Source organism: Delphinus delphis, chromosome 20 (genome assembly GCF_949987515.2).
Source record: "Delphinus delphis chromosome 20, mDelDel1.2, whole genome shotgun sequence".
Lineage (NCBI taxonomy): Eukaryota > Metazoa > Chordata > Mammalia > Artiodactyla > Delphinidae > Delphinus > Delphinus delphis.
This window is the reverse complement of record NC_082702.1, coordinates 239,799-261,655: the sequence shown is the minus strand read 5'-3', so window position 1 is coordinate 261,655 and position 21,857 is coordinate 239,799. Positions and strand designations below refer to the sequence as shown.

General features: G+C 56.1%; 2 protein-coding genes and 1 pseudogene across 5 annotated transcripts; 2 read left to right on the top strand and 1 right to left on the bottom strand.

The window, feature by feature from the left end:
* Positions 1-1,320: 1,320 nt before the first annotated feature.
* Positions 1,321-11,126, bottom strand: MZF1 (myeloid zinc finger 1). 3 transcript variants are annotated; one of them, XM_059998985.1, is made up of 6 exons: positions 10,841-11,126; positions 9,150-9,681; positions 8,567-8,756; positions 8,002-8,072; positions 7,783-7,903; positions 1,321-2,929 (listed from the first exon to the last, which is right to left on the bottom strand). In XM_059998985.1, the coding sequence occupies exons 2-6, from the start codon at positions 9,543-9,545 to the stop codon at positions 1,494-1,496; spliced, it is 2,214 nt and encodes a 737-aa protein (XP_059854968.1). In that variant the 5' UTR covers positions 9,546-9,681; positions 10,841-11,126; the 3' UTR covers positions 1,321-1,493. The 3 variants fall into 3 exon arrangements, with proteins under 3 accessions (XP_059854968.1, XP_059854967.1, XP_059854969.1); XM_059998984.1 differs by having other exon boundaries at positions 9,150-9,585; XM_059998986.1 differs by having other exon boundaries at positions 8,573-8,756; positions 9,150-9,585.
* Positions 11,127-12,666: 1,540 nt separating this feature from the next.
* LOC132416911 (WW domain-binding protein 4 pseudogene) lies at positions 12,667-15,573 on the top strand (annotated as a pseudogene).
* On the top strand, positions 15,533-21,734 carry LOC132416089 (tigger transposable element-derived protein 1-like). Of its 2 annotated transcripts, XM_059999321.1 has the most exons (4): positions 15,533-15,644; positions 17,009-17,119; positions 17,748-17,832; positions 18,281-21,734. In XM_059999321.1, exon 4 carries the CDS (start codon positions 18,376-18,378, stop codon positions 20,134-20,136), a length of 1,761 nt encoding a protein of 586 aa, XP_059855304.1. In that variant the 5' UTR covers positions 15,533-15,644; positions 17,009-17,119; positions 17,748-17,832; positions 18,281-18,375; the 3' UTR covers positions 20,137-21,734. The 2 variants fall into 2 exon arrangements, with proteins under 2 accessions (XP_059855304.1, XP_059855303.1); XM_059999320.1 differs by lacking the exon at positions 17,009-17,119.
* Positions 21,735-21,857: the final 123 nt, after the last annotated feature.

The following is a 21,857-nucleotide window of genomic DNA, read 5'->3' as shown; positions in this document are numbered from 1 at the left end:
TCCCCTTTGTGATCAGAGAGAACCGTGAGTGCTGTCAGAGGGTCCGGGGACGCCCCACCGCTGACTGTGCCACACAGGAGTGCCCCTGCATGGGGGGGCTGCTGACTTTGCCAGACGCAGTAGATGCCAGAGTGGCTCTGGTCTTGGCTAGGGCTAGACTAGCGGGGAGGTGGGGAAAAGAGAGGAATGGGGGGGGGAGGAAGGGGGGCTGAGGCAGGGAGCATGCCTTCTCTAGCATGTCTGTAGGAAGCCTCTGGCCCGGGCTGGCTTGTCTTTCCCTGATACCAGGGCCCAAGTCTTGAGGGGATCAGGGTCACTCAAAGTGGCAGGGGCGAGCCCAGCTGCACTTCTGGAAGAAGCTTGGACATACAGGCCTAGAAGGGCTGTTCTGGAACCCCTAGGCCAAGGGCAGGCTGACACCCTCCTAGAGTGGGGTTTAAGTCCCACCCAGACCCTGCTGCATGAAGATGCCCTGTTTGGAACTGCCTTTCTCCATTGTCTCTGGCACTTACAGCACCCATGGGTGGAATGGGGGACTGTGTCAAGGCCTGAACAATAGGATGGAAGGGGAAGATAGGGCAAAAGAAGCAGTGGCACAGGAAGAGGTTGGAGGGTTCCAGAGACACCGGCCCTCAAGTCTGCAGGACACTGAACTGGAACCGGCAGTATCTGTCCATCTTCATGAAAGCCGCTGCCAGCTGTGCTTCCTGTGACTAGTTACTGAACACACGATAGATACCTCCCACTGTGCGGGAGCCCTTAGGGGCTGTGCGTGGGGCCAGGGAGGGAGGAGAATGGCGCATGATGGCAACGATCACCAGAGGGCTGGGGAACTGGCCTGGGGCTTGCAGCCACCTGCGGGTCTCGGACAGGCTGGAGTCTGCGGGGAACAGAGGAAAGCCTTGAAAGAATATGGATTCCCAGGTAAAGCCTTGTAGCTTTTACACCTAAGAAATGGCTCCCTAGGTTTAAAGTTTCATAAACACATATCCTCAGGCCGGCTCTGGCATGCTGGACACCAGTTTGATACTTCAGCACCTCATGATACTGGCTGCCAGTCCACGTCCTCATCTGGCAGTTGGCTTGGCCGGCAGACGTGTGGGTCGAAGGGAACATGGGCAAATAGTACAGGAGCCGTGGTGCAAGGAGGGCACCCCACAGATGTGGCCAGGCTCTGCTAGGGGCCACATCTGCAGGGGGCTCTGGCTCTTACAGGAATCATGTGGTTGCAAAGAAAGTGGTGGACCTGTGGGGTGGGCAGAGAGGGACCCAGGCAAGTGGGGAGGAACTGAATTGGTGCAGACCCAGACGCAGGTTCCGTGTACTGTTTATTGAGCACCTACTGGGCACCGGGCCCTAAGAGGGCTGGCTTGTACCCACGTGATCACAGGCCTCACAGCATCCCCGCGAGGTAGGTGTTCTGCAGCCCCCCCCGCCCCCCCCCCGCACGAAGGAACGAGGTGAGGGCGGAGAGGGGGTGCAGCGCGCACTGGCTACTCTGCACTGTGGACGCGCTGATGCTGGATGAGCTTGGTGCTCTGGTGGAAGCAGCGGCCACAGTCCTGGCAGGCAAAGGGCTTCTCGCGCCGGTGGGTGCGCAGATGCTGCGTGAGCGTGGGCCGCTGGCGGAAGGCTTTGCCGCACTCGGGGCATGCGTACGGCCGCTCGCCCGTGTGGATGCGCCGGTGCTGCGTGAGGTTGGCGTGCTGCCGGAAGCTCTGGCCGCACTCCGGGCAGGCGAAGGGCCGCTCGCCTGTGTGGATGCGCTGGTGCTCGGTGAGCCGCGAGACTTGCGTGAAGCCCAGGCCACACTCGCTGCAGTGGTAGGGCTTCTCGCCGGTGTGCGTCCGCTGATGGCGAGTGAGCTTCAGACGCTGGCTGAAGCGCTGGCCGCACTCAGGGCAGGCGAAGGGCTTTTCCCCCGTGTGCACGCGCAGGTGCTGCGTGAGCGTCGGCCGCTGGCGGAAGGCCTTGCCGCACTCCGCGCAGGCGAAGGGCCGCTCGCCCGTGTGGATGCGCCGGTGCTGCGTGAGGTTGGAGCGCTGCCGGAAGCTCTGGCCGCACTCAGCGCAGGCGAAGGGCCGCTCGCCGCTGTGCACGCGCCGGTGCTGCAGCAACACCGAACGGCGGCCGAAGCGCTCGCCGCACTCCACGCAGCCGAAAGACTTGTCGCCTGTGTGCACCGCCTGGTGCTCCAGCAGCACGGCGCGCCGTGCGAAGCTCTCGCGGCACTCGCTGCACGGGAAGGGGCCTGGGGGCTCCGGCGCGCCAGGAGGCGCCGGGGGTGCCGCGCCGGGGCCCGGGGGGTCGCCGTGGATACGCTGGTGCTGCAGCAGGTTGGAGCGCTGCCGGAAGCTCTGGCCGCACTCGGCGCAGCGGAAGGGCTGCTCGCCCGTGTGCACGCGCCGGTGCTCCTCCAGGCGCGCGCTGCGTACGAAGCCTTGGCCGCAGTCGCCGCACACGAACGGCCGCTCCTCGGTGTGCGTGAGCTGATGGCGCAGCAGGTGCGAGCTGCGGCTGAAGCTGCGGCCGCATTCGCCGCACACGAACGGCCGCTCTCCCGTGTGTATCTTCTGGTGCCTCAGCAGGTTGCTGCGTTGGCTGAACACCTTCCCGCACACGTCGCAGCGGCCACCTCGCACGGCTCCGGCGCCTGTGCTGGGGCGACCTCGACCCCGGCTCCGGCCCCTGGCGGCACGCCAGCGAGCGGCGGCCAGCCCGGGGCCCACGCCCTGGCGGGGATCGTACGTGGGGTCCTGCTCACCTCCCGGGTCGCTGGAGAGCACCAGCGCGTGTGAGAAGCCACCTTCCAGGGAGGGTGACTCGAGTCGGCCCGTGAGGCTGGCCACGCCGAGGTCCCAGGGGAGGTGGATGTGGGGGCTCACAGTGTCTGGGCCAGCAGAGATGCTGTCCATCTGGAGTGTAAACCCTGCATTGCAGAAGGGGATCCACTCATTCATGACAGAGAACCCACTTGTGCCCAGAGCCACTCCAGCCCTGCAGAAACGGTGCGAACTAGAGCGACCTGAAACTGACCAAGGAGGCAGACAGAAGTGACGTGGGCAGGGGCAGGGGTTGTATCTGTGCAGGCTTCCCTAAGGAGGTGACAATAGGACAGACCCTTGCAGGAGGTGGAAGACTGAAAAGCTGGGGACAGGCTTTCCAGGTCTGACTTAAGTTTGTAAAAACCGCCTTTCTGGAAGGGCTGTAGGGCAAAGGTGGGGCAGGTGGCCCTTGCACTGTCCGGGTGGGTGATGATGGTTTCCACAAATGCAGAGCTGTGGGTGGGTCTGAGGGAGGCTGGAAGTGGAGCCAACAGGAAGGGAATAGGGCAGGGGACAGAGGCAGGGAATGCAGGCAACCAGGACTTTTGTCTGCCGTGCCTTCCTTGAGATGCCACGGGACTCCCGAGGGACAGAGGGCACGCACAGGCTGTGGGGCACAGGAGTCGGGCCCAGTCTGCCGGGAAAGGTGAACACGGGTGCCGTGGTGTGTACATGGCCTATGGAGTCCTGGGCCTGCATGTGATCAGACAGTGGTGGGTGTCTGCGGATAAAAGGAGCAGGTTCCAGCCACGCTGTGAGCACTCCATCATTAGATGTTGGGGAAGGGAGGCGATGTGAGCACAGGCAACGGAGAAGAAGGAAGTTAAAGCAAGGAGACTGGGAGACTAGCAAGGGCTTCAGTAGGTGACAGAAGACCTATCAGATGCCAAAGAAAACTCAGAAAAATTATACTGTGTCAAAGGAAATCATCTGTGCACAGCAAAAACCCTCCGAGTCAAAAGACGAATGATAAACTGCGAACTCTCCAGAGGCAAGGGACTAAGCAACCAGAGTAAGGTGCGCCGGTCAATCAACAAGAAAGACGGACAACCTGACAAACGTGGGGAAAGGGCAGGAAAAGAAAGGAAATGTCACGGATGCTTAAATTCCGTAAAATATGCTCAGGCCCCTCCTAGGAAGCAAAGTGCGTATCAGGGCCGTGCTCGTTACCGTTTCCACAGCCTAACTCCAGGAACCCAAGCATTTGTGTGCACCGCTCGCCAGCATAAACAGAAGCCAGTGTGGCAAAGGGCATCAGAATGTCCAATTTCCCACCCTCTGATCCAACAGTTCCACGTCTAGGTACTTCTCCACCAGTTGTGTTCCCCCTGTGTGAAATGGTCGGTGTAGGAGGTTTCTCAGTTCTCACTGAAAAGTAACCCAAAGGAATGTCAGTAGGGGCCTGGATGGATAAACAAGTGTGTCCACGGTGAGCCCCAGTGGGCTCTATGCAGCTGTCGAAAGAGGAGGGCGCTCGCTGCTGTGTGTTCAAGTGGGAAGATGCACGAAAAATGTCAGGCGTGGAACAGTGTGAAGATTAAGCATCCACGTGTGTTTTAAAAACGGGAAGTGAGTATGCACCTGAATTTGTGTTTGTTCTTCTATGCAGAGAATCTTTCTGGAAGTACGCACAAAAAACCGGTGATGTTGGCTGTTGGGGTGCAGGACCATGTGATACAGGCAGGAGAGGGGCATTCCACTGTATACTCCCTTGTGCTTTCTGAATTTTCTAACACGTGAATGTCCTAGCAATTCAAACTGTTCTCCTGATAAAAGCACCGGCTGCACAGAAGATGTTCAGTTGAGGGCAAGGGGAGCAGCCAGGAGACCTTATGGGGAGGCCAAGGTGGCTGAGGTGAGCTGTGGTTGTCTGGGGAAGAGTGCAGCCTGAGGAAAGAATGGGGCCGCAGAGAAAGAACCCGCCGAGGAGCCTGGGGTGGAACTGCCGGTGTGGCTGGAGAGAGCAGAGAGACTGTGGGGCTGTGGGCTGAGAGAAGCAGGTCCAGGCTGGAGTGTCAGCTACACAGCATGAGGCAAGCCTGGCCAGCCAGCTGAAGACTGAAACAGCAGAAGGGGATGTATCACATGCTACTCTCTCAGCTTCAACATGCGCAACTGACAGACAGAACATAAGAAAGGAGCTTTCAAAATACGCGGGGCAGCTCCAAAGCGAGAAAGGACGGTGAGATTCGGGAATCCAGAGCCTGGTGCATGGTGCTCTACAGTGCCAAGGCTGTGGAGACTGAGGATGAGAGCCAGGCTCTGTCATGAAGTTGGGGGTTGAGGACATAGCCTGGGTGAGCCCAGTCCATCCATGGACCTTTTGCTTTCAGTGAGGCTGCAGAGGTATCTCCACTGAATGGCTAGGGGCCCAGATGAGCCTTCCAGTTGAGTTATGATGGACCCTGTGGCAGTCCCTCACCCAGGATGATGCTTTGGGCAGGGACAAACAAGAAGCCCCCAGAGCTGAGCAGGGCAGGCTGTCCACGTGCACCCAGTGGGAGCATTCACACCCAAGGAAACCAAGCTAACTAACAAGGCCGGAAATAACATAAGGTACTTGCAAATTCTCAAAGGATGGATCAGTATCCACAAAACAAGGACGCTATGAAAAAAGAATGAGTTTGGATCCTTGTTGATAAAAAACAGCAAATGGGGACTTCTGGGGAATAATGGTATCTATTTAAATTTGTTTCATTGTGCAACAACATTAAAAACCACCATAAAGGTTTTGTTTTATTCTTTCAAGGCATAAAATCTACAGGGATGAAGAGAAGAAGAGAGGAAACAAACAAATCCCTGATATTTTCTACTCTGGAAAGCAAAATGGGCAAATGGTAACTGTACAGCAGACTGGAGAAGGCGAATAGTAAGTCAGCAGTGGGGAAGACTGAAAGAAATCAACCCGTTTTACCGCAGACGTTGAAAAGTTCAGGAGCTGGAGGTACCAGGTACCTCTGGCCACGCAGGTGAAGGGGCAGGGGCACTGGGCGGGCTGGGGAAGCTGTTTCAGAAGCTGAAGCTGAAGCTGGGCAGGGCTACTGCAGGGAACAGCCCTGGGTCTGTCTGCACAGAATTCTGAGGAAGCGGTGGGCAGTGCTGTAGCTGTGACTTTTGGACCTCCTCTCGCTTCCTGGCAAAGGGCTGGGTTGAGGGCGGGAGAGGACCCTGAGGGAGTCAAGGGAGTTAAGGGAAGTCACACTGGGCGCCGTGACGCTAGCCTCTCTCCCGGGATGCTGGCAAGAGGCTAGGAGTGCCTTCTTAGAACACTCAGAGGAGAGAACTGAAGATCCTCACAGCAGGGGTACCTTCAAGCAGCCCAGCCAGACTGCCCTACGACTGCTTCAGTGGCATCCACTCATGCTCCACCCACCCACTCACGTTGCCCAAGAAGTGAGTCTCCTTGGGGAGTGAACCCCTCACCCTCCCCTTCCAGCCCTGATTTGTTGTCCTGGCCGATAAGACCCTCACCCATCTGCTCAGAGCTGCCAGAGGGACCAGAGACCACACTGGGAGAAGAAAGCTTAAAAAACAAGTTATCGTTATCCTCAGAGAAATAAGGAAAGATGTTACAACTGTAAGAATAACAGAAAGTGGTTAAAAAAATGAACGATCAGGGAAAGAAGACACTCCTGGAAATTAAAACTCTGCTAGCAGATATGCAAATCTCAAAGGAGGGTCTGGAGGCTATAACTGAAGACATTTTCTGGAAAATAGAGCAGAAAGAAAGGGATGGGGAAATCGCAGTGAAGAGAACATTGGAGGATCTGTCCTAGAGTCCAATAACCAAGTAACAGGCATTCCAGAAACAAGAGAACAGAACAATGGAGGGGAAGGAAATCAAAGAAACAATGCAAGCCAGTTTCCCACAACTGAGAAATGTGAATTTCAAATTTTAAGGGCTCACCAACAGTGGTGCTAAAAAATGTTTTGACCCGGTTTCACAGCAATTAAAAAAAAAATGTTTTGAGAGAGAGTTAATAAAAAGAATTCTTCAGCCAAAATTCAGTGTAATACAAATGTGTTTCAGATATGGACCATAGCTCAGAACTTTACTTCCCACACCAGAGTTCACAGGAAGGTTCACCAGAACAAGGGGGTGGGACTTCCCGGGTGGCACAGTGGTTAAGAATCCGCTTGCCAATGCAGGGGACACGGGTTTGATCCCTGGTCCGGGAAGATGCACATGCTACGGAGCAACGATGCCCGTGTGCCACAACTACTCAGCCTGCGCTCTAGAGCCCGCGAACCACAACTACTGAGCCCGCGTGCTACAACCACTGAAGCCCATGTGCCTAGAGCCCGTGCTCCGCAACAAGAGAAGCCTCTGCAATGAGAAGCCCGCCCACAGCAACAAAGAGCAGCCCCCGCTTGCCGCAACTAGAGAAAGCCCGCACGCAGGAACGAAGACCCAACGCAGCCAAAAAAATAAAATAAATAACGAGGGAGTAAACCAACGTAGAGAAGGGGTCCAGGGAACAGGGAGCCTGGCCGACGGCAGACCATTGTAGGCTGCGTGGCTGAGGTGGACAGCACAGGGCATCTGGCCTGAGAGCAGGGAACCGCTCTGTCTTGCCCAGTCCCCACCCTGTGCCAAGGTCCCCCCTGTCTGCCTACCCTGTGTACTGACTGCTGTCCCTCTCTGCCCCGCCCCCCAATCAGTGGGATGCAAGCCCAGAACCCGGGGGCCATCCAGGGTGCCGGGGCTGGGAGCGGACATGGGGAGCACAAGTCCTGCTCTCAGGAGGTTTTACTGGGGGCGGGGAGCAGCAGCTGGAGGGGCCATGAGGTTAGTGGGGGGCTTGGCTCTCGCGGGCAGGAGATGCTAAAGCAGGTTGAACGCTGCAGGCGATGGAGGAGCTCGGGGAATGCCGGAGTAAGGGGCCCATCTGAGCAGGGCCAGGAGTGGGATGGTCCGGGGTGGTGCTGCCCGTGTGGAGGGCCCCATATAACTCACCCGGGGAGAAGATGCTCCCAGCTTCCTCCTGCCACAGGGCCTCAGGGTGCTCCGTCCATGAGGACCCCTCAGGCCCAGTCTCACTATGGGGAGAGGCCTGGTCCAGCGCCACGCCACAGCCCTGAAACCACAGTGGTCACTGCTCGCCTGTGTCTGGCTAGGCCCAGGGAGGGACCTACCCAACCCCCACCCACTGAGGCTCCCAGAGCAGGGGCTCACCTGGGCCTCCTCAGGTAGGACAGTGGAAGTGGCCTCCTGGGGGTTGGTTAGAGGCCCAGAGTCCAGAAGCTCTGGAGAGGAAGGGTGGGGTCAGGCAGCTCCAGGGGCTCCCCACCCTGCTGCCCTCTTCAGTGGTGTGCCAGGTGCTGGGGTCCAGATGGGGCAAGAGCCGGGTGTAGACTTGGGGCTGGGCATGTCAAGGGGGCTCTAAGTGTCCACACAGGAATGGCAGAGAGTGTGGGTGGGCATGTCTGACACTTGTCTGGGAGGCGGATGAGAGAAGGGAATGCTCCCCAGCACTTTGGGGTCCTCCCTCCGCTGTGCCCACCCATACTCCAGCCTTCTGTCTGCTCTCGAGCAATCGGCTAATGTCCCCCAATGGATCTCCTCAGGGAGTGAACCCCACATGCCTCCCACACCAGGAAACCCCAATAGCCAGCTCCATGCCAGCTGAGAACATGGAAGGAACCACAGTGGTGACAGTCGGGCTTGGCACGTGAGGGATAATGACGGCCACTGGCTGGGCGGGATGTGGGGACCGCCAATGCGTGGGCACGTTACCTACCCTCACCTGGATCCTCTGTAACCCCAGGCTCCTCTTTCACCCATAGGCCCAGTGACGACTCCTGTGTGGCCCCACGGGGCATCTCAAGTCCAGGTTCTGGAGTCCGAGGTGTGATTTGAGGGAGGGGCTGGAAGTCGGAGGGCTCCATCTTCTCTGATAGCACCTCCTGGCCTTGCACCTGGACTGTGACCTGGGGAGGTGCCCCCCACCATCAGGAGCTCAGGTAGGGAGTTCATGGGCATCCACCCTATCTTGGGACCCCAGGGGTCCTGACTGACTAGGTCCTCTAAGGACCCATGTCCACCAGGGACAGAGCAAGGAGCAAAGGGACCACCTGCAGTTGCTCTCCTGCTGCTGACACCCACCCTCTCTCCCCACCCTGCATCCCTTGTCCATGCCTCTAGGTGATGGAGGGATGGGCCAGTGATGCTGGCCCTGGAACCCCGTCTGCCCTCACACAGGGTCTGCTGCAGGTGACCACTTCCAAACCACAAGGGGCCAGTGTCTGGCTGAGCATAGCACCTCCCAGGAAGAGGCGGAGATGCATACTGTTCCAGCCCCGACCCCAGGGCCACTGACTCACCCATCTCCGGGGCCCTCCTGGCTCTCGGCGCAGGCCCTCGACCAGGGCAGCGGCCTCCTCAGGGCTGCCTGGCTGCTGTCCCCGCACGCGGGCCTGGATCTCGGGGGGCAGCGCGCCCAGGAACTGCTCCAGCACCAGCAGCTCCAGCATCTGCTCCTTGGAGTGCACCTCGGGCCGCAGCCACTGGCGGCAGAGTTCACGGAGCCGGGCCAGCGCCTCGCGGGGACCCACTGCCTCCTCATAGTGGAAGTGCCGGAAACGCTGTCGTGCAGCCTCTGGGCCGGGATCCCATGGGGCGGCTTCACCCTCCTCCTCAGACTCCTCCAGCTTCACCGTGATGGGCCCCTCATCTTCTGGGGGTGCGTGGCCCGGGGAGCCCAGAGCTGTGGGCCTCATTGGAAAGACCAGGCTGGAGCTCTGAGGCCAGTGTCTCTCCCTGGGGGAGGAATGGGATGAGGCTGCTGCGATGAGGACAGTGGTGACAAATGCTTATTGAGAGCCTACTGGATGCTGTGCTGTTGAATCCCGAGACCTGCCAAGTGGAAGGAGGATGAGGAAACGGAGGCACAGAGGCAGTCCCGTACCAAGGAGCTGTGGGGCTGGTGAGCCCTCGGTGAGCCTCTCTAGCTGGGCCTGTGCAGAGTCTCTGGTAGCCCCCTGTTCCTGGGCTGCTTCTTAGGCCCAGAAGGCACCTCGTCTCTCCCCCAAAGCCCATGCTTCTTCTACATGCACCACCTAACCCCTGCTCTGCATCCCTCTCTCTACCAGGTGAATGCCACCTACAACATCCACTGCCTAGGCATCTACACCACTACCACCCCTCCCCCACCAACGCCAGTCTATCACTGCAGCGTCCAGTCTCCCGCCTTGTCTCTCAGACCACTCCCCTCCCAGCGCGGTTTCACAGCGCAGCCTGACTGCACCTGCCCCACCCCACACCTGTGCAAGGTCACCTGTATGGCCCAGCACCCAGACACCATTCTCCCCCCATTCAGCCCCGTTCTCTGAGCCCGACTTGTCACAACACGCAATGCCCCACTATCTCCTCCGTTTCCTGATTTAGGTGGGACTAGGAGGTAACAGGGGAGTTTTCAGAGGGGAGCTACAAAGGAGCCAAGACCACTGGACTCGGAGCCTGCAAGGAAAGTCGGAGATTCTGCCCAGCCTATTTGCCACGTAACCTCGGCTTGTCGCTGTGCCACTGTGAACCTCCGTTTCCCCCACCCCCACCACACTCGCGCTGCTCCTTATGCAACTGGAGGTACAGTGCAACCTTTGTAGAGAGATCTGAGTTTATTAAGGAAGTGGATTCGATTTCGAGGGCCGCCTGATCCCGTGGGTCTAACCTTCGCTCCTCAAGGTTCCAAGTCAACCTGAAACCCCAGGAGACGGCTGGGCCTCCGTAATCTGGCCGGCCCTGCGGAGCTCCCTGAACTACATTTACCAGAAGCCTGGGCGGGCACCTTCTGCTTTAGGGAGCCGGGACAGGTCCGGGTGCCGCCATGGCAACTGGAGGCGGGGACTCCAGATTCTGTCGCCGTGGCAACGCGCAGTGATTGACGAGCCGCGCGCGACAGCGCTGGGCCCGGCCACGGGGGACACCCAGGCCCCTGTCCTACGCTCCCGATCCCGCTGGGCCGCCGCCCCCGTCCCCGCCCGAACCTTCCCGGTTGAGGGGCCCCCGCCCTCACCTCCGCGCTCAGCGGGCCGCTCCGCGCTCCTGAGCATGCGCACTCGCCGACCTTCCCTCCCCGGCCGGACTATGTCTCCCAGAACGCTCCACGCACCAGCCGGAAGCGCCGCCTTGCCCGTCCCCCACCCTCGCCTCAGTTTCCACCCTCCTCCCGCTGTGCCCCGGGGCAGCGTTGTTCGCAACGATCGGGTCACACTCCGGGCCGCGTCTTCCCGCGCTCCCAGCCTCAAATGCAGGCGTCCAGGCGCCCGTCGACGCGAGCAAGCTTCTCAGGGGGTAACGGGCGGCCGCACCGCCTTCCCAACCGCGCATGCCGCCACCAAGTCTCCCTGAATTCTCTACGGGGCTTCCGGGGATTAGCAGGGCTCTGCACCAATCACGGCCCTAGCTAGGACGCCGTCAGCCCCTGTCTCCATGGCAACCCCCTGTGGAGACCCGGCCACCCCTTCCACCGCCCTCAGGACCGCAAGCGAGCCTCTCCCACTTTCGCCTTGGAGAGAGGCTCGGCCGGCTCCTGTCCGGGAGGAGGTCAGCCAGTCCTCCGCGCGCGTGCGCGGCGCGATGACAGTTTTTTTTTTTTTTTTTTTTTTGCGCTCGTGGGCGGTAGGCGGGCCCGGGCGTCTTCATGGTAACCAGTGGGCCGTGCGGGCGGTTTCCAGGGCAACCCTGGGTACCGGCCGGCGTCTGAAAGAGGATGGGAGAGGTAGGCTGAGGGTAGAGATGCGGAGCGAGAGAGACAGGACAGACAGACACAGACTCGGGGGCGCGGAGAGTTGTGAGGAAAGACAGTGAAAGTAAGTGAACAGACACAGGGACAGAGACACGGGCAGGACAGAAAGAGACCTAGGTCAGAGAGTCAGGGCTGGGCAGACATGTGTGTCAGAACAGTTAACAAGAGGGAGAGCGATCAGGGCGGGATGGAGAGGAAAGGAGAGACAAAGATTTACAGCGACAAGACGTGCAGCTCGAGATTCAAGGGACAGACAAGGATCAGGAGTACAGAAGCAAGACGGGAGAAAGGGACAGACATTAGAGATACAGTAAAGTGGATCGAGAGTTTTTAAAGACTCAGAGAAGGGTGACAGCAAGAAGAGAGAAAGACGGAGCGGGAGGGACACATGTTAAGAAAACTTATCCAAAACTTGCCATTAAGAGAAAAAAAGATGACTGGAAGAACTAGCACCGTCTCTACCAAGCCTGCTTCAGGTCATCTGATTCCCTAAGTGAAGCAACTTTTTTTTAAGTTAACTGCTTTTGATCAGAGTCCAGATACTGTGAAGTTAGATGCTAACGAGTAAAAGGTTGATAGGTTGTAAATGCTTTCTGTCCAGTAGAGTACCCCAAGTTTTTTGTCACCCAGTAGGACACTAAGCAGGACACTAAGATGCCTGCCCACTGCCCCATGGTGCACTACCGATCCGACTTGGAGCTTTTATTTCACTGTTCGTTCTTTCACCCTTTCTGTTTTCCTTCTCTCTCATCTTCCCGGAACCACCTATGTCATCCTGCTAGTTGCCGCCGGAGGTAAATAGATATTTGACGTGTGCTCACGGAGTTTGTTTTTATCTGTTTCGAAAATTATATCTTGACAGTCTAAAGGGAACCATTTCTCCGGAATGGGGGACAGACAGGGAGAAAGAGAAAACAGTGAGACAGACCCAGGAAAGGAAAGGAGGTAGCGAGGATGGTGGGAAAGAAAGAGACCAGGTCTAGGCGCGGAGGCTCCGGTGGGCCTCGCAGTGAGCTGGGCCCTGACTCATCCCGCGTGAGGAACGCGAGCCTCAGCCGGGCATGAGGGTGACCCTCGGGGCGGCTGGTCCAGTCATGGCAGAATACTGGAGGTCACAACCAAAGAAATTCTCTGATTACTGCAGGTGCTGGATTGCGGACAATAGGTCTAGTGTTGAAGTTCATGAAAGAGGAAAGAATCATAAGGAAAATGTGGCAAAGAGGATCAGTGAGATTAAACCGAAAAGGCTGGATAGGGCAAAGGAAGAAGAGAAGGCATCAAAGGAGTTTGCTGCAATGGAGGCAGCTGCCCTGAAAGAATACCAAGGGGATTTGAAAAGCCTTGGCTTAGAGTCAGAAACTTCAGAGCCAAGCATATCACCAGTAACCAGCACTATCCCATCCGCCTCTGCATCAAATCAGCAAAAGAAAAAAAGAAAAAAAAAGACCCTTCAAAGGGCAGATTGGTAGAAGGCATAACCTCTGAGGGTTACCATTACCACTATGATCTTATCACAGGAGAATCTCAGTGGGAGAAACCTGAAGGATTTCAAGGAAATTAAAAAAAGACGGCAGTGAAGACTGTTTGGGTAGAAGGTTTAAGTGAAGATGGTTATACCTATTATTATAATTCAGAAACAGGGGAATCCGGATGGGGAAAACCTGATGATTTCATTCCACACTCTGGCGATCTGCTTTCTAGTAAAGTCAATGAAAAGTCACTTGGTACCCAAGAAGAGTCCAAATCATCAGATTCACGTTGTGATTCTGATGTGGAACACCAAGCAGAAAAAGGGGGGGGGGGACAGGGGGACTTCCCTGGTGGCGCGGTGGTTAAGAGTCCGCCTGCCGATGCAGGGGACACGGGTTCGAGTCCTGGTCCAGGAAGATCCCACATGCTGCGTAGCAACCAAGCCCATGCGCCACAACTACTGAGCCTGCACTCTAGAGCCCGCGAACCACAACTACTGAGCCCGCGTGCCGCAACTACTGAAGCCCGCGCGCCTAGAGCCCGTACTCCGCAATAAGAGAAGCCACCGCAATGAGAAGCCCGCGCACAGCAATGAAGAGCAGACCCCGCTCGCCGCAACTAGAGAAAGCGCGCGCAGCAACGAAGACCCAACGCAGCCAAAAATAAATAAATCGAAGAAAAAGGGGGGGGGGGAAGGAGAAGTCTCTACAGAAATGCAAAAGCTAGAAGTAAAGTTTAAAGAAAAAAAATAGTGATAAAGGAACTGAATCGGAAACACAGAAAGAAAAAATGCCCAAGGTTATTCATCAGGTCCAAATGAAGAAAAATCCAAAGCTCATAAAAAATCAGACCCATATGGAAGGACTTCCCTGGTAGTACAGTGGTTAAGACTCCATGCTCCCAATGCAGGGAGTCCAGGTTCTATGCCAGGGAACTAGATCCCCTATGCCAAAACTAAGACCTGCCATAGCCAAAATAAAAGTAATAATAATAAAGAAAGCTCCTCTGTGTTTGTTTTACATTACTTAATGCTAACATTTTAGACTTATTCTGAATGTATTTTATGTGAATTTAAAATAACTCTTTTTTCGTGTGAAATTGATTTTTGTTCCTAAAATGGAAGCCTACCACATTGCATTGTAATACAGTGTATTATGTTCAGTGTCTAAAAATTGCTAATTACCTCATAATATAAGATGCTATGTATCTGTTATTTAAAACATGGAAAAGTAAGGCCGTTATTCAATTCTTAATCGTATGAATATACTTGTACTGCACTGAAAATGCATTACTTTTTTGAAAAAATATTTATTTATTTGGTCTCACCAGGTCTTAGTTGCGGCAGGCAGGCTCCTTAGTTGTGGCATGCGAGCTCTTAGTTGCAGCATGCATGTGGGATCTAGTTCCCTGACCAGGAATCGAACATAGGCCCCCTGCATTGGGAGCATGGAATCTTATCCACTGCGCTACCAGGGAAGTCCCGAAAATGCATTACTTTTGCACACTGGTATTATTCAAGAAATAAGAATTAGACCACGTAAGAGAAGATTCACAACCTGTGATAATTCAGTTCTGAGGATCCTGTCAGAAGGCTGATGTAGAAAGTGTATGTATATTGGCTTACCTTACTCAATTTAAGGTCAAGGGCCAAGAACTGGGACTGCAGCTCAGGTCATGCTTAACATGGAATGAAAACTGGACCAAAGATGTATCTGCCCGGTTCACTGTAAAGCGGCAACCATTGCTTAAGCATTTTCACCTTGAGCCAGGCACTATGGTAGGAACTGGAGATGTAAAGGTGAGCAAGACATATCTCTGTTCTTCATGGCTTCTCATTCTGACGGAGTCCTTTTTTCCCTAGTCGTGCGCTCTGTGTAGAGGCCTTACATATACTGGAAAATATTATTTAGGGTTTATTTAAAACTATGGAGATGAAGTCTTGAACAAAAATAGTAAGTTCTCTGACTTCAGTAAAATGTTTTGGTGTTCCTTTAGAGAAATTGGAAAGTTCCCATTTCCTGGTTAAATTTCTTAAAAAGTGGAATTTTCTTATTTAATCCATTTGAAGTAGGTACCTTCCCTTTATTATTCCAAATTCTTAAAATTATATGTTTTTGTAAACTGTACAGTAGTTAACATTTGATAGTAAATATTTGTCTTTTTAAGGTTACTAGTGTACATGTAAGAAAATTATAGGTTATTAAAAACTTTATGAAAGAAGAAAAAAAAAGAAAGAAAAGAAAGAGACCGAAAGTAGATGGCAGGAAAGACAGGAGAGAGAAATTAATAGGCGAGAAATCCGGCCTTGGGCAGAGGCGGCCTTGGGCGACCCCGCCTGGACTCTGTGCTCGGCGGCCTCGTCGCTGAACTACGTTTCCCGGTAGGCCCTGGGTGACTGGACGCAGCACCTAGAGCGCCGTCGGGGGCGGGGCCCACGCTGCCTCCTCCAATCCCAGCCATCGCCCGGCAACCTCCGCCTCCGCCGACAAGATGGAGGCTGGATTCGGCCGCCGCCGGGAAGCGGCGCCTGAAGCCGGAGATGGGGAGGGGCCGCAGCTCAGTCGGCCCACTTGAGGAAGCCGGCCTACGTCGCGGTCCGGAGGTGAGAGCGGTCGGGCGCGCGGGAGCCCGGGCTCCGGGGGGAAGGGGCCGAGGCGCCTATACCCTTGGTTCCCGTGGGGGGAAGGGAACGGACGCGCGCGAGGGGGCCAATCGGGGGCCTCCGGCGGCCCCGCGGCCTTCTGGGAAATGTAGTCTCGAGCCTTCCCCGTGGGCGGGCTTGGGGACTTTCTAGAGCGGGAGGGTGAAAATGAATGAATTTAATTTAAAATTGTGGGTGAGGGACTTACCTGGTGGTGCAGTGGTTGGGAATCGAACCCTGGTCGGGGAAGATCCCACATGCCGCGGAGCAGCTAAGCCCGTGTGCCACAACTACTGAGCCCGCGTGCCACAACTACTGAAGCCCGCGCGCCTAGAGCCCATGCTCGTCAACAAAGAGAAGCCACCGCAGTGAGAAGCCCGCGCACCTCAACGAAGAGTAGACCCCACTGGCTGCAACTAGAGAAAGCCCGTGCCGTGCACAGTTACGAAGACCCAACGCTGCCAAAAATATATAAATAAATAAATTTATTAAAAAAAAAATTGTGGGTGAGCAGGCGAAGGCAGGCATGTGGAGAGGGAGGGATGGGCGCGTGAGTGGTTCGGAATTTGGGGCCTCCTTCCAGGCAGGAAGCCTTCCCCATGCCCACCTCCCCTTTAAGCCAGGTGCAGCCCATGGGTCCCTGAAGGTACTCTTCCTCGGTGCCATAGACACTCCCAAAATACAAAGACCTGTCAGGTACTGTCCTTGTTTTTCACACGCATTCCTTCAAAAAAAACTTTTACTGTTTTGATCAGGTGCTACTTTAACATGGTTTGAAATGCAAAAGGGACAAAGCGAGAAGCCTGCCTCCATCACTGTACTTCATTAAATAATTCAGTCAGCAAGTGACTGTTGGATGCCTCCAAAGTGCCAGGCTCTCTTCCTGGGCCTGGAGACCCAACAGAGTGCTCAGTAGGTACAGTTCCTGCCCTCAGGCAACGTGTGATGGATGCATAATAAAATATAGGTGGGGAGGGCCTCTCTGATTAGGTTACATTTGAGCAGAGACCTGCAGAAGAGGGAATAAGCCATGCAGATTACAGGGAAGGGCCCCCAGTGGGCCAAAGAGCCACAGTAGCTAAGGCCCCTGGGTCGGGAGTGCCCTTAGTGTGCCCTGAGGATGTGGTCAGGAGTACGCAAAGGACAAAGGAGGCCCTTGACAAAGCTGGTGATGATTGTGGCTTTGACTCAGAGGTGGGAGGCCTGGGAGGGCTCTGAGCAGAGGAGCCACTGTTTTGTTTGTTTGCTTTTTTTTCTTTGCCGCGCCGTGCGGCTTGCTGGGATCTTAGTTCCCTGACCAGGGATTGAACCTGTGCCCCCTACAGTGGAAGCCCGGAGTCCTAACCGCTGGACCGCCAGGGAACTCCCCCCGACTTGGTTCTTAGAGAATCATTCCGACTGCTGTGTGGAGAACCACCTTCCTCCTCTATCCCCAGGTACTCCACGGTGGTGGCAAGAATTAAGGAGGTTACCTTCTGTGTTAGTTTCCTGTGATTGCTTTACCATATTACTACAAGCTTTAGTGGTTTATTTATTTTTAAATTAATTAATTAATTAGTTTATTTTTGGCTGCATTGGGTCTTCGTTGCTGCATGCGGGCTTTCTCTTGTGGCAAGCGGGGGCTACCCTTCATTTCGGTGTGCGGACTTCTCATTGCGGTGACTTCTCTTGTTGCGTAGCACGGGCTCTAGGCGCGCGGGCTCAGTAGTTGTGGCTCGCGGGCTCTAGAGCGCAGGCTCAGTAGTTGTGGCGCATGGGCTTAGTTGCTCCGTGGCATGTGGGATCTTCCCGGAACAGGGCTCGAACCAGTGTCCCCTGCGTTGGCAGGCGGATTCTCAACCACTGCGCCACCAGGGAAGTCCCGACTTAGTGGTTTAAAACAACACAAATTTATTATCTTAGAGTCTTGGAGGTCTGAAATCTGAAATGGGGCTCCTGGGCTAAAATCAAGGTATTGGCAGGGCTGGTTCCTTCTGGAAGCTCTAGGCTTCAGTGGTCACATTGCCTTCTGACTGAGTGAAATCTTCTGTGTCCTCTTACAAGTATCCCTCTGATTACGTTTAGGGCCCACCGGGATAATCCAGGATAATCTCCGCCTCTCAAGATTATTAACTTAATCACACCTGCAGTGTCCCTTTTGCCCTGAAAGGTAAACTTACTCATAGGTTCCTGGGATTGGAATGTGGATGTGGGTGTGGTTAGGAGCCATTATTCAGTCTCCCACACTGATGTTCCATGTCTCTGAATAGCATGGAGATGCTTCTGCTCATCAGTGTCTGAGAGATGGGTCAGGATTTCTAGACTCTCTTTGCATCTCCTTGTGGTTGCAAGAGGTTTTCTGGGGGAAGAACAAAGTCTCCCCACAGCACTTTTTTTGGTCTCATAAGCTAAAACTAAATGAAATGCTCATCTACACGCAAAGTATGCTCGGAAGTGTGTATGCAGTGTCTTTATCGTTAGGGAGAGAAGGGACTGGGCCTGCCTCTGAGGCAGTGCTCAGCAGGGCTGGGGGCCTTAGGTCAGAGCATGGGAAGGCCAGGCAGTGGTCCAGACTCTCATGTACTCACACATTAATGCCCATGTGTTCTCCTCTTCAGGCAGAGGCGGGCGTGGCAGGAGAGGCCCAGAGGCCATTGTGGGCACGGCAGTAGCTACCGTGGATGGGCAGTGGGGAGAGAGCTTGTTGAGGTGCATGGCTCGGGGAAGCGGCATGAAGACAACTCCCCACCCGCAGGTGCTGGGGAAGGCGCCCCTTGGGATTGGCCTCCGCCACAGTGCCAAGCGGGACCGGAAGTCCATCACCCTGCATGTGAAGTTGGAGGTGCTTCGGAGGTTTGAGGAGGGTGAGAAGCTGACGCAGATCGCCCGGGCCCTGGGACTGGCCACCTCCACGGTTGCCTCAATCCGCGTGAACAAGGATAAGATCCGGGCCAATTTCCAGGCAGCCACGCCCGTCAGCACCACCCAGCTGACCCGCTGCCGGGGTGTGCTGATGGGCCGCATGGAACGCCTCCTGAGCCTGTGGATTGAGGAGCAGAAGCGGCAGAACTTGCCTGTCAGCACGCTGCTTATCCAGGACAAGGCGCGCCGGCTCTTTGCCCAGCTGCAGCACGAGCAGGGCAGCGGCGCCCAGGCCGAGACGTTCGGGGCCAGCAATGGCTGGTTTGCCCGTTTCAAGGTTCGCCACAACGTGCTGTTGACGGATGAGCCGGCTGTGGCCGACGCCCAGGCTGCCGCACGCTACCCCGTGGTGCTGCGCGCCATTCTGGAGGAGGGCTGCTACTCACCACGGCAGGTCTTCAACGTGGACGAGACGGGCCTGTTCTGGAAGCGGCTGCCTGAGCGCATGCTTCTGGCACTGGAGGGGACAGCTGGGCCTGGGCCCAAGGCCTCTAAGGACCACCTGACCTTGCTGCTTGGTGGCAATGCGGCTGGTGACTTCAAGCTGAAGCCCCTGCTGGTGTACCCCTCAGAGAACCCACGTGCCCTCAGGGGCTGCTCCAAGGCCAGCCTGCCTGTGGTCTGGCGCTCCAACCGCAATGATTGGTTGACACCTAGCATCTTCCAGGAGTGGTTTACTGGCTGCTTCTGCCCAGCTGTGGAAAGCTACTGTGCCAGCCATGGCCTCCCACACCGCGCTCTGCTGCTGCTGGACAGCGCACCCTGCCACCCTGTCCACTTGGGTGGCCTCTCAGCCCATGTGCGTGTTGAGTTCCTGCCCAAGAACACGTCAGCCCTCATCCAGCCCATGAACCAGGGTGTCATTGCCGCCTTCAAGGCCCATTATCTGCGCCGCATGCTCAGCCAGCTGGTCCAGGAGACGGCGGGTACAGACCGGCCCTCCGTGCGGGAGTTCTGGCGCAGCTATACTGTCATGACTGCTGTAGACAACATTGCTAAGGCCTGGGCAGAGCTGCAGCCTGCCACCATGAACAGTGCCTGGAGGAAGCTGTGGCCCGAGTGCGTGCCTGCTGGTGCCCCCGAGCCCAACGCCCTCCCCCAGCTCCGTCACAGCATTGTGACACTAGCCAGCCACGCAGGCCTCGGGGATGTGGCTGAGGCCGATGTTGCCCACCTGCTGCAGGCCCATGGGGAGCCCTCGCCCCGCAGCATCCCCCAGGAGGTGGAGGTTGGGGGTGTCAGTGACTCTGGGCTGCCCTGTGAGGCGGGGAAAGGCTTGGCCTCCAGAAGACCAGAGTCAGATCTCATGGAGGCCATGGTGGGTGTGGAGACTGAGGAAGTAAGTGTGGGTGCACTGCGCCCTGAGCACCTGGCCCAGGCACTGTCCCACTTTGCTGCCGGCCTGCGAGTCCTCATAGAGAACGATCCCAACCGGGAACGCAGCCTGCGGGTGTCCCGGGGTGTCCACTGTGCCCTCGCCCACCTCCGAGAGCTGCAGCGGGAAAGGAGGCGACAGGCTCGGGCAGTTGCGGGGCCTCAAGGGGCCCCATGATGGTGGCAACAAAGGAGTTGGCAGAAAGCCTGCACTCACCCCAGGTGGGGCCCACAGAGGGTGGGCAAGTGGCCAAGGGCACAAACCCTGAAGGACAGACCTCTTTGGCTGTCCTGTGTGATTTAGGGCTTGGGCCTGACCTCAGATGAGCTTTGTCTGATGATGCTTTGTTTCTGGAGGGTAGACACTGCCACTTCTCACCCATGGTTCTCATACCTCATGCACTGCCATCTTTGTACAGTGGCACCCAGAGTGTCAGGCTTGGGGAACAAGAGGGTGGTGTTCTCTGATTGGCAGATGAGCTGCGGGACCCAGGAGTGCCCATCCGTGTCAGAGACACACCCTGTAGGACAGCGGTTGCCAAGCACAGCCCACCAGGGTAGCCTTCCTTGTGGTGAGGGGCCAGGGTTGAGACAAGCCTCTCCTATTTGCCAGCCCTGACCTGTCCGTGCACCGTTGTTACTCTTCGTAGCCAACTCTAGGTGGGGTTTCCTGCTCTCCTTGCTCACCTTCCATGCCATCCTCACTCTTTCTGGCTTCCACGGTTTGTGTTGTCTGAGGTTTCTGGTACCTTCCCTGTGCCCGAGCCTATGGGCGTGTGTGGCTTTCCTTGGTTTGGAGATGTTTTCTTCCCTGGGTTTCTGTGCCGTGGTTGTCTTGGCTCCCCTCCAGCCTCTGAGGCTGAGCCTTCTGACACTTCGATGGTCTCCCAGATCTAGAGCTCTTTGGAAAATCTCAGCCATTTTTGAGGGCTCAGTGTCTACCTCAGGGTCAGCTCCCAGCACATTGGCTGCAGCCCAGCCTCTCCCCAAGGTTAGAAACATGGCTCCAATTCCAATGGATTGGCTCCTTGGACGGTCTTGTTATCTCCGTCATTCCAGCTTGTTCTCCTGTCCCCCTAGATTGTAACAGCAAGCACACTGGGGTATCCACTTGACTCTGTAGACATACCATATGGGCCACCAAAACCCAGAGAGTCATCAAGGGAAGGAGTTCTTGTACTCCAGCTAGGTGAGCCACAGGCGGTGAGACAGGGCTGCCTGGCCTCCTGGACTCCTTTCGACACAGGTACCTGCATGTGTCCGTGAACGTGTGCGCGCGACACACACACGCATGCCAAGAGTAAAGTTGGGAGAAAGGATTCCTTCTACCTCTGTCCCAGCTAACACTTGAAGTGCTGGGCCTGCTGTCAATACGTAAAAGGGGCCGGAGGCCAGGGAGGGGTTCCAGGGTCCAGCCTTCCTGGGAGAAAGGTCAGATGAGGCCCCTTGTTTGCTTTCTTGGGGAGAGTGGCAAAAGGGATGGCAAGGAGAAGTAGAAGAGCTTTTCTTAGGAGCCTGGTGACTGACTGGATTAATAAACTGCACAAATTATAAGCACTTGTAATGTGCTAGGTGTTGGGGAGACCAGGGTGGGAGAGACTGGCTTCAGGAGCTGCCGGTCCAAAGGCTGTTACATTCTGTGTGACGACGGCTATGACGGGCGACTTGTGAGGGACCTAAACCTAGCTGGGGTCAGAGGAGAGGACATGATAGGGAAGGCTTTTTGGGGAGGTGCTGCCCCAGCTTTTGGAAACCGGTCATTTCAAAATGCCAGGCATCACAGAGGGGCCTGTTTTAGACGGCCCAGCACGGTTTGGCTGGTGAAGCCCTGAGGACGGGGAAGCAGGAGCAGCCTCGATGGAGGCGGAGTGCGGCACAGCAGCTGAAAGAGGCAGGTGA

Coding starts and splice junctions, on each gene's coding strand:
- MZF1 (XM_059998985.1), bottom strand. CDS start 9,545: ATGAGGCCCACAGCTCTGGGCTCCCCGGGCCACGCACCCCCAGAAGAT. Junction 7,904..8,001: donor TCCTACCTGAGGAGGCCCAG/GTGAGCCCCTGC, acceptor CTGTGGTTTCAG/GGCTGTGGCGTGGCGCTGGA. Junction 2,930..7,782: donor TGGGAGCATCTTCTCCCCGG/GTGAGTTATATG, acceptor TCTGCAATGCAG/GGTTTACACTCCAGATGGAC.
- LOC132416089 (XM_059999320.1), top strand. CDS start 18,376: ATGGCTCGGGGAAGCGGCATGAAGACAACTCCCCACCCGCAGGTGCTG.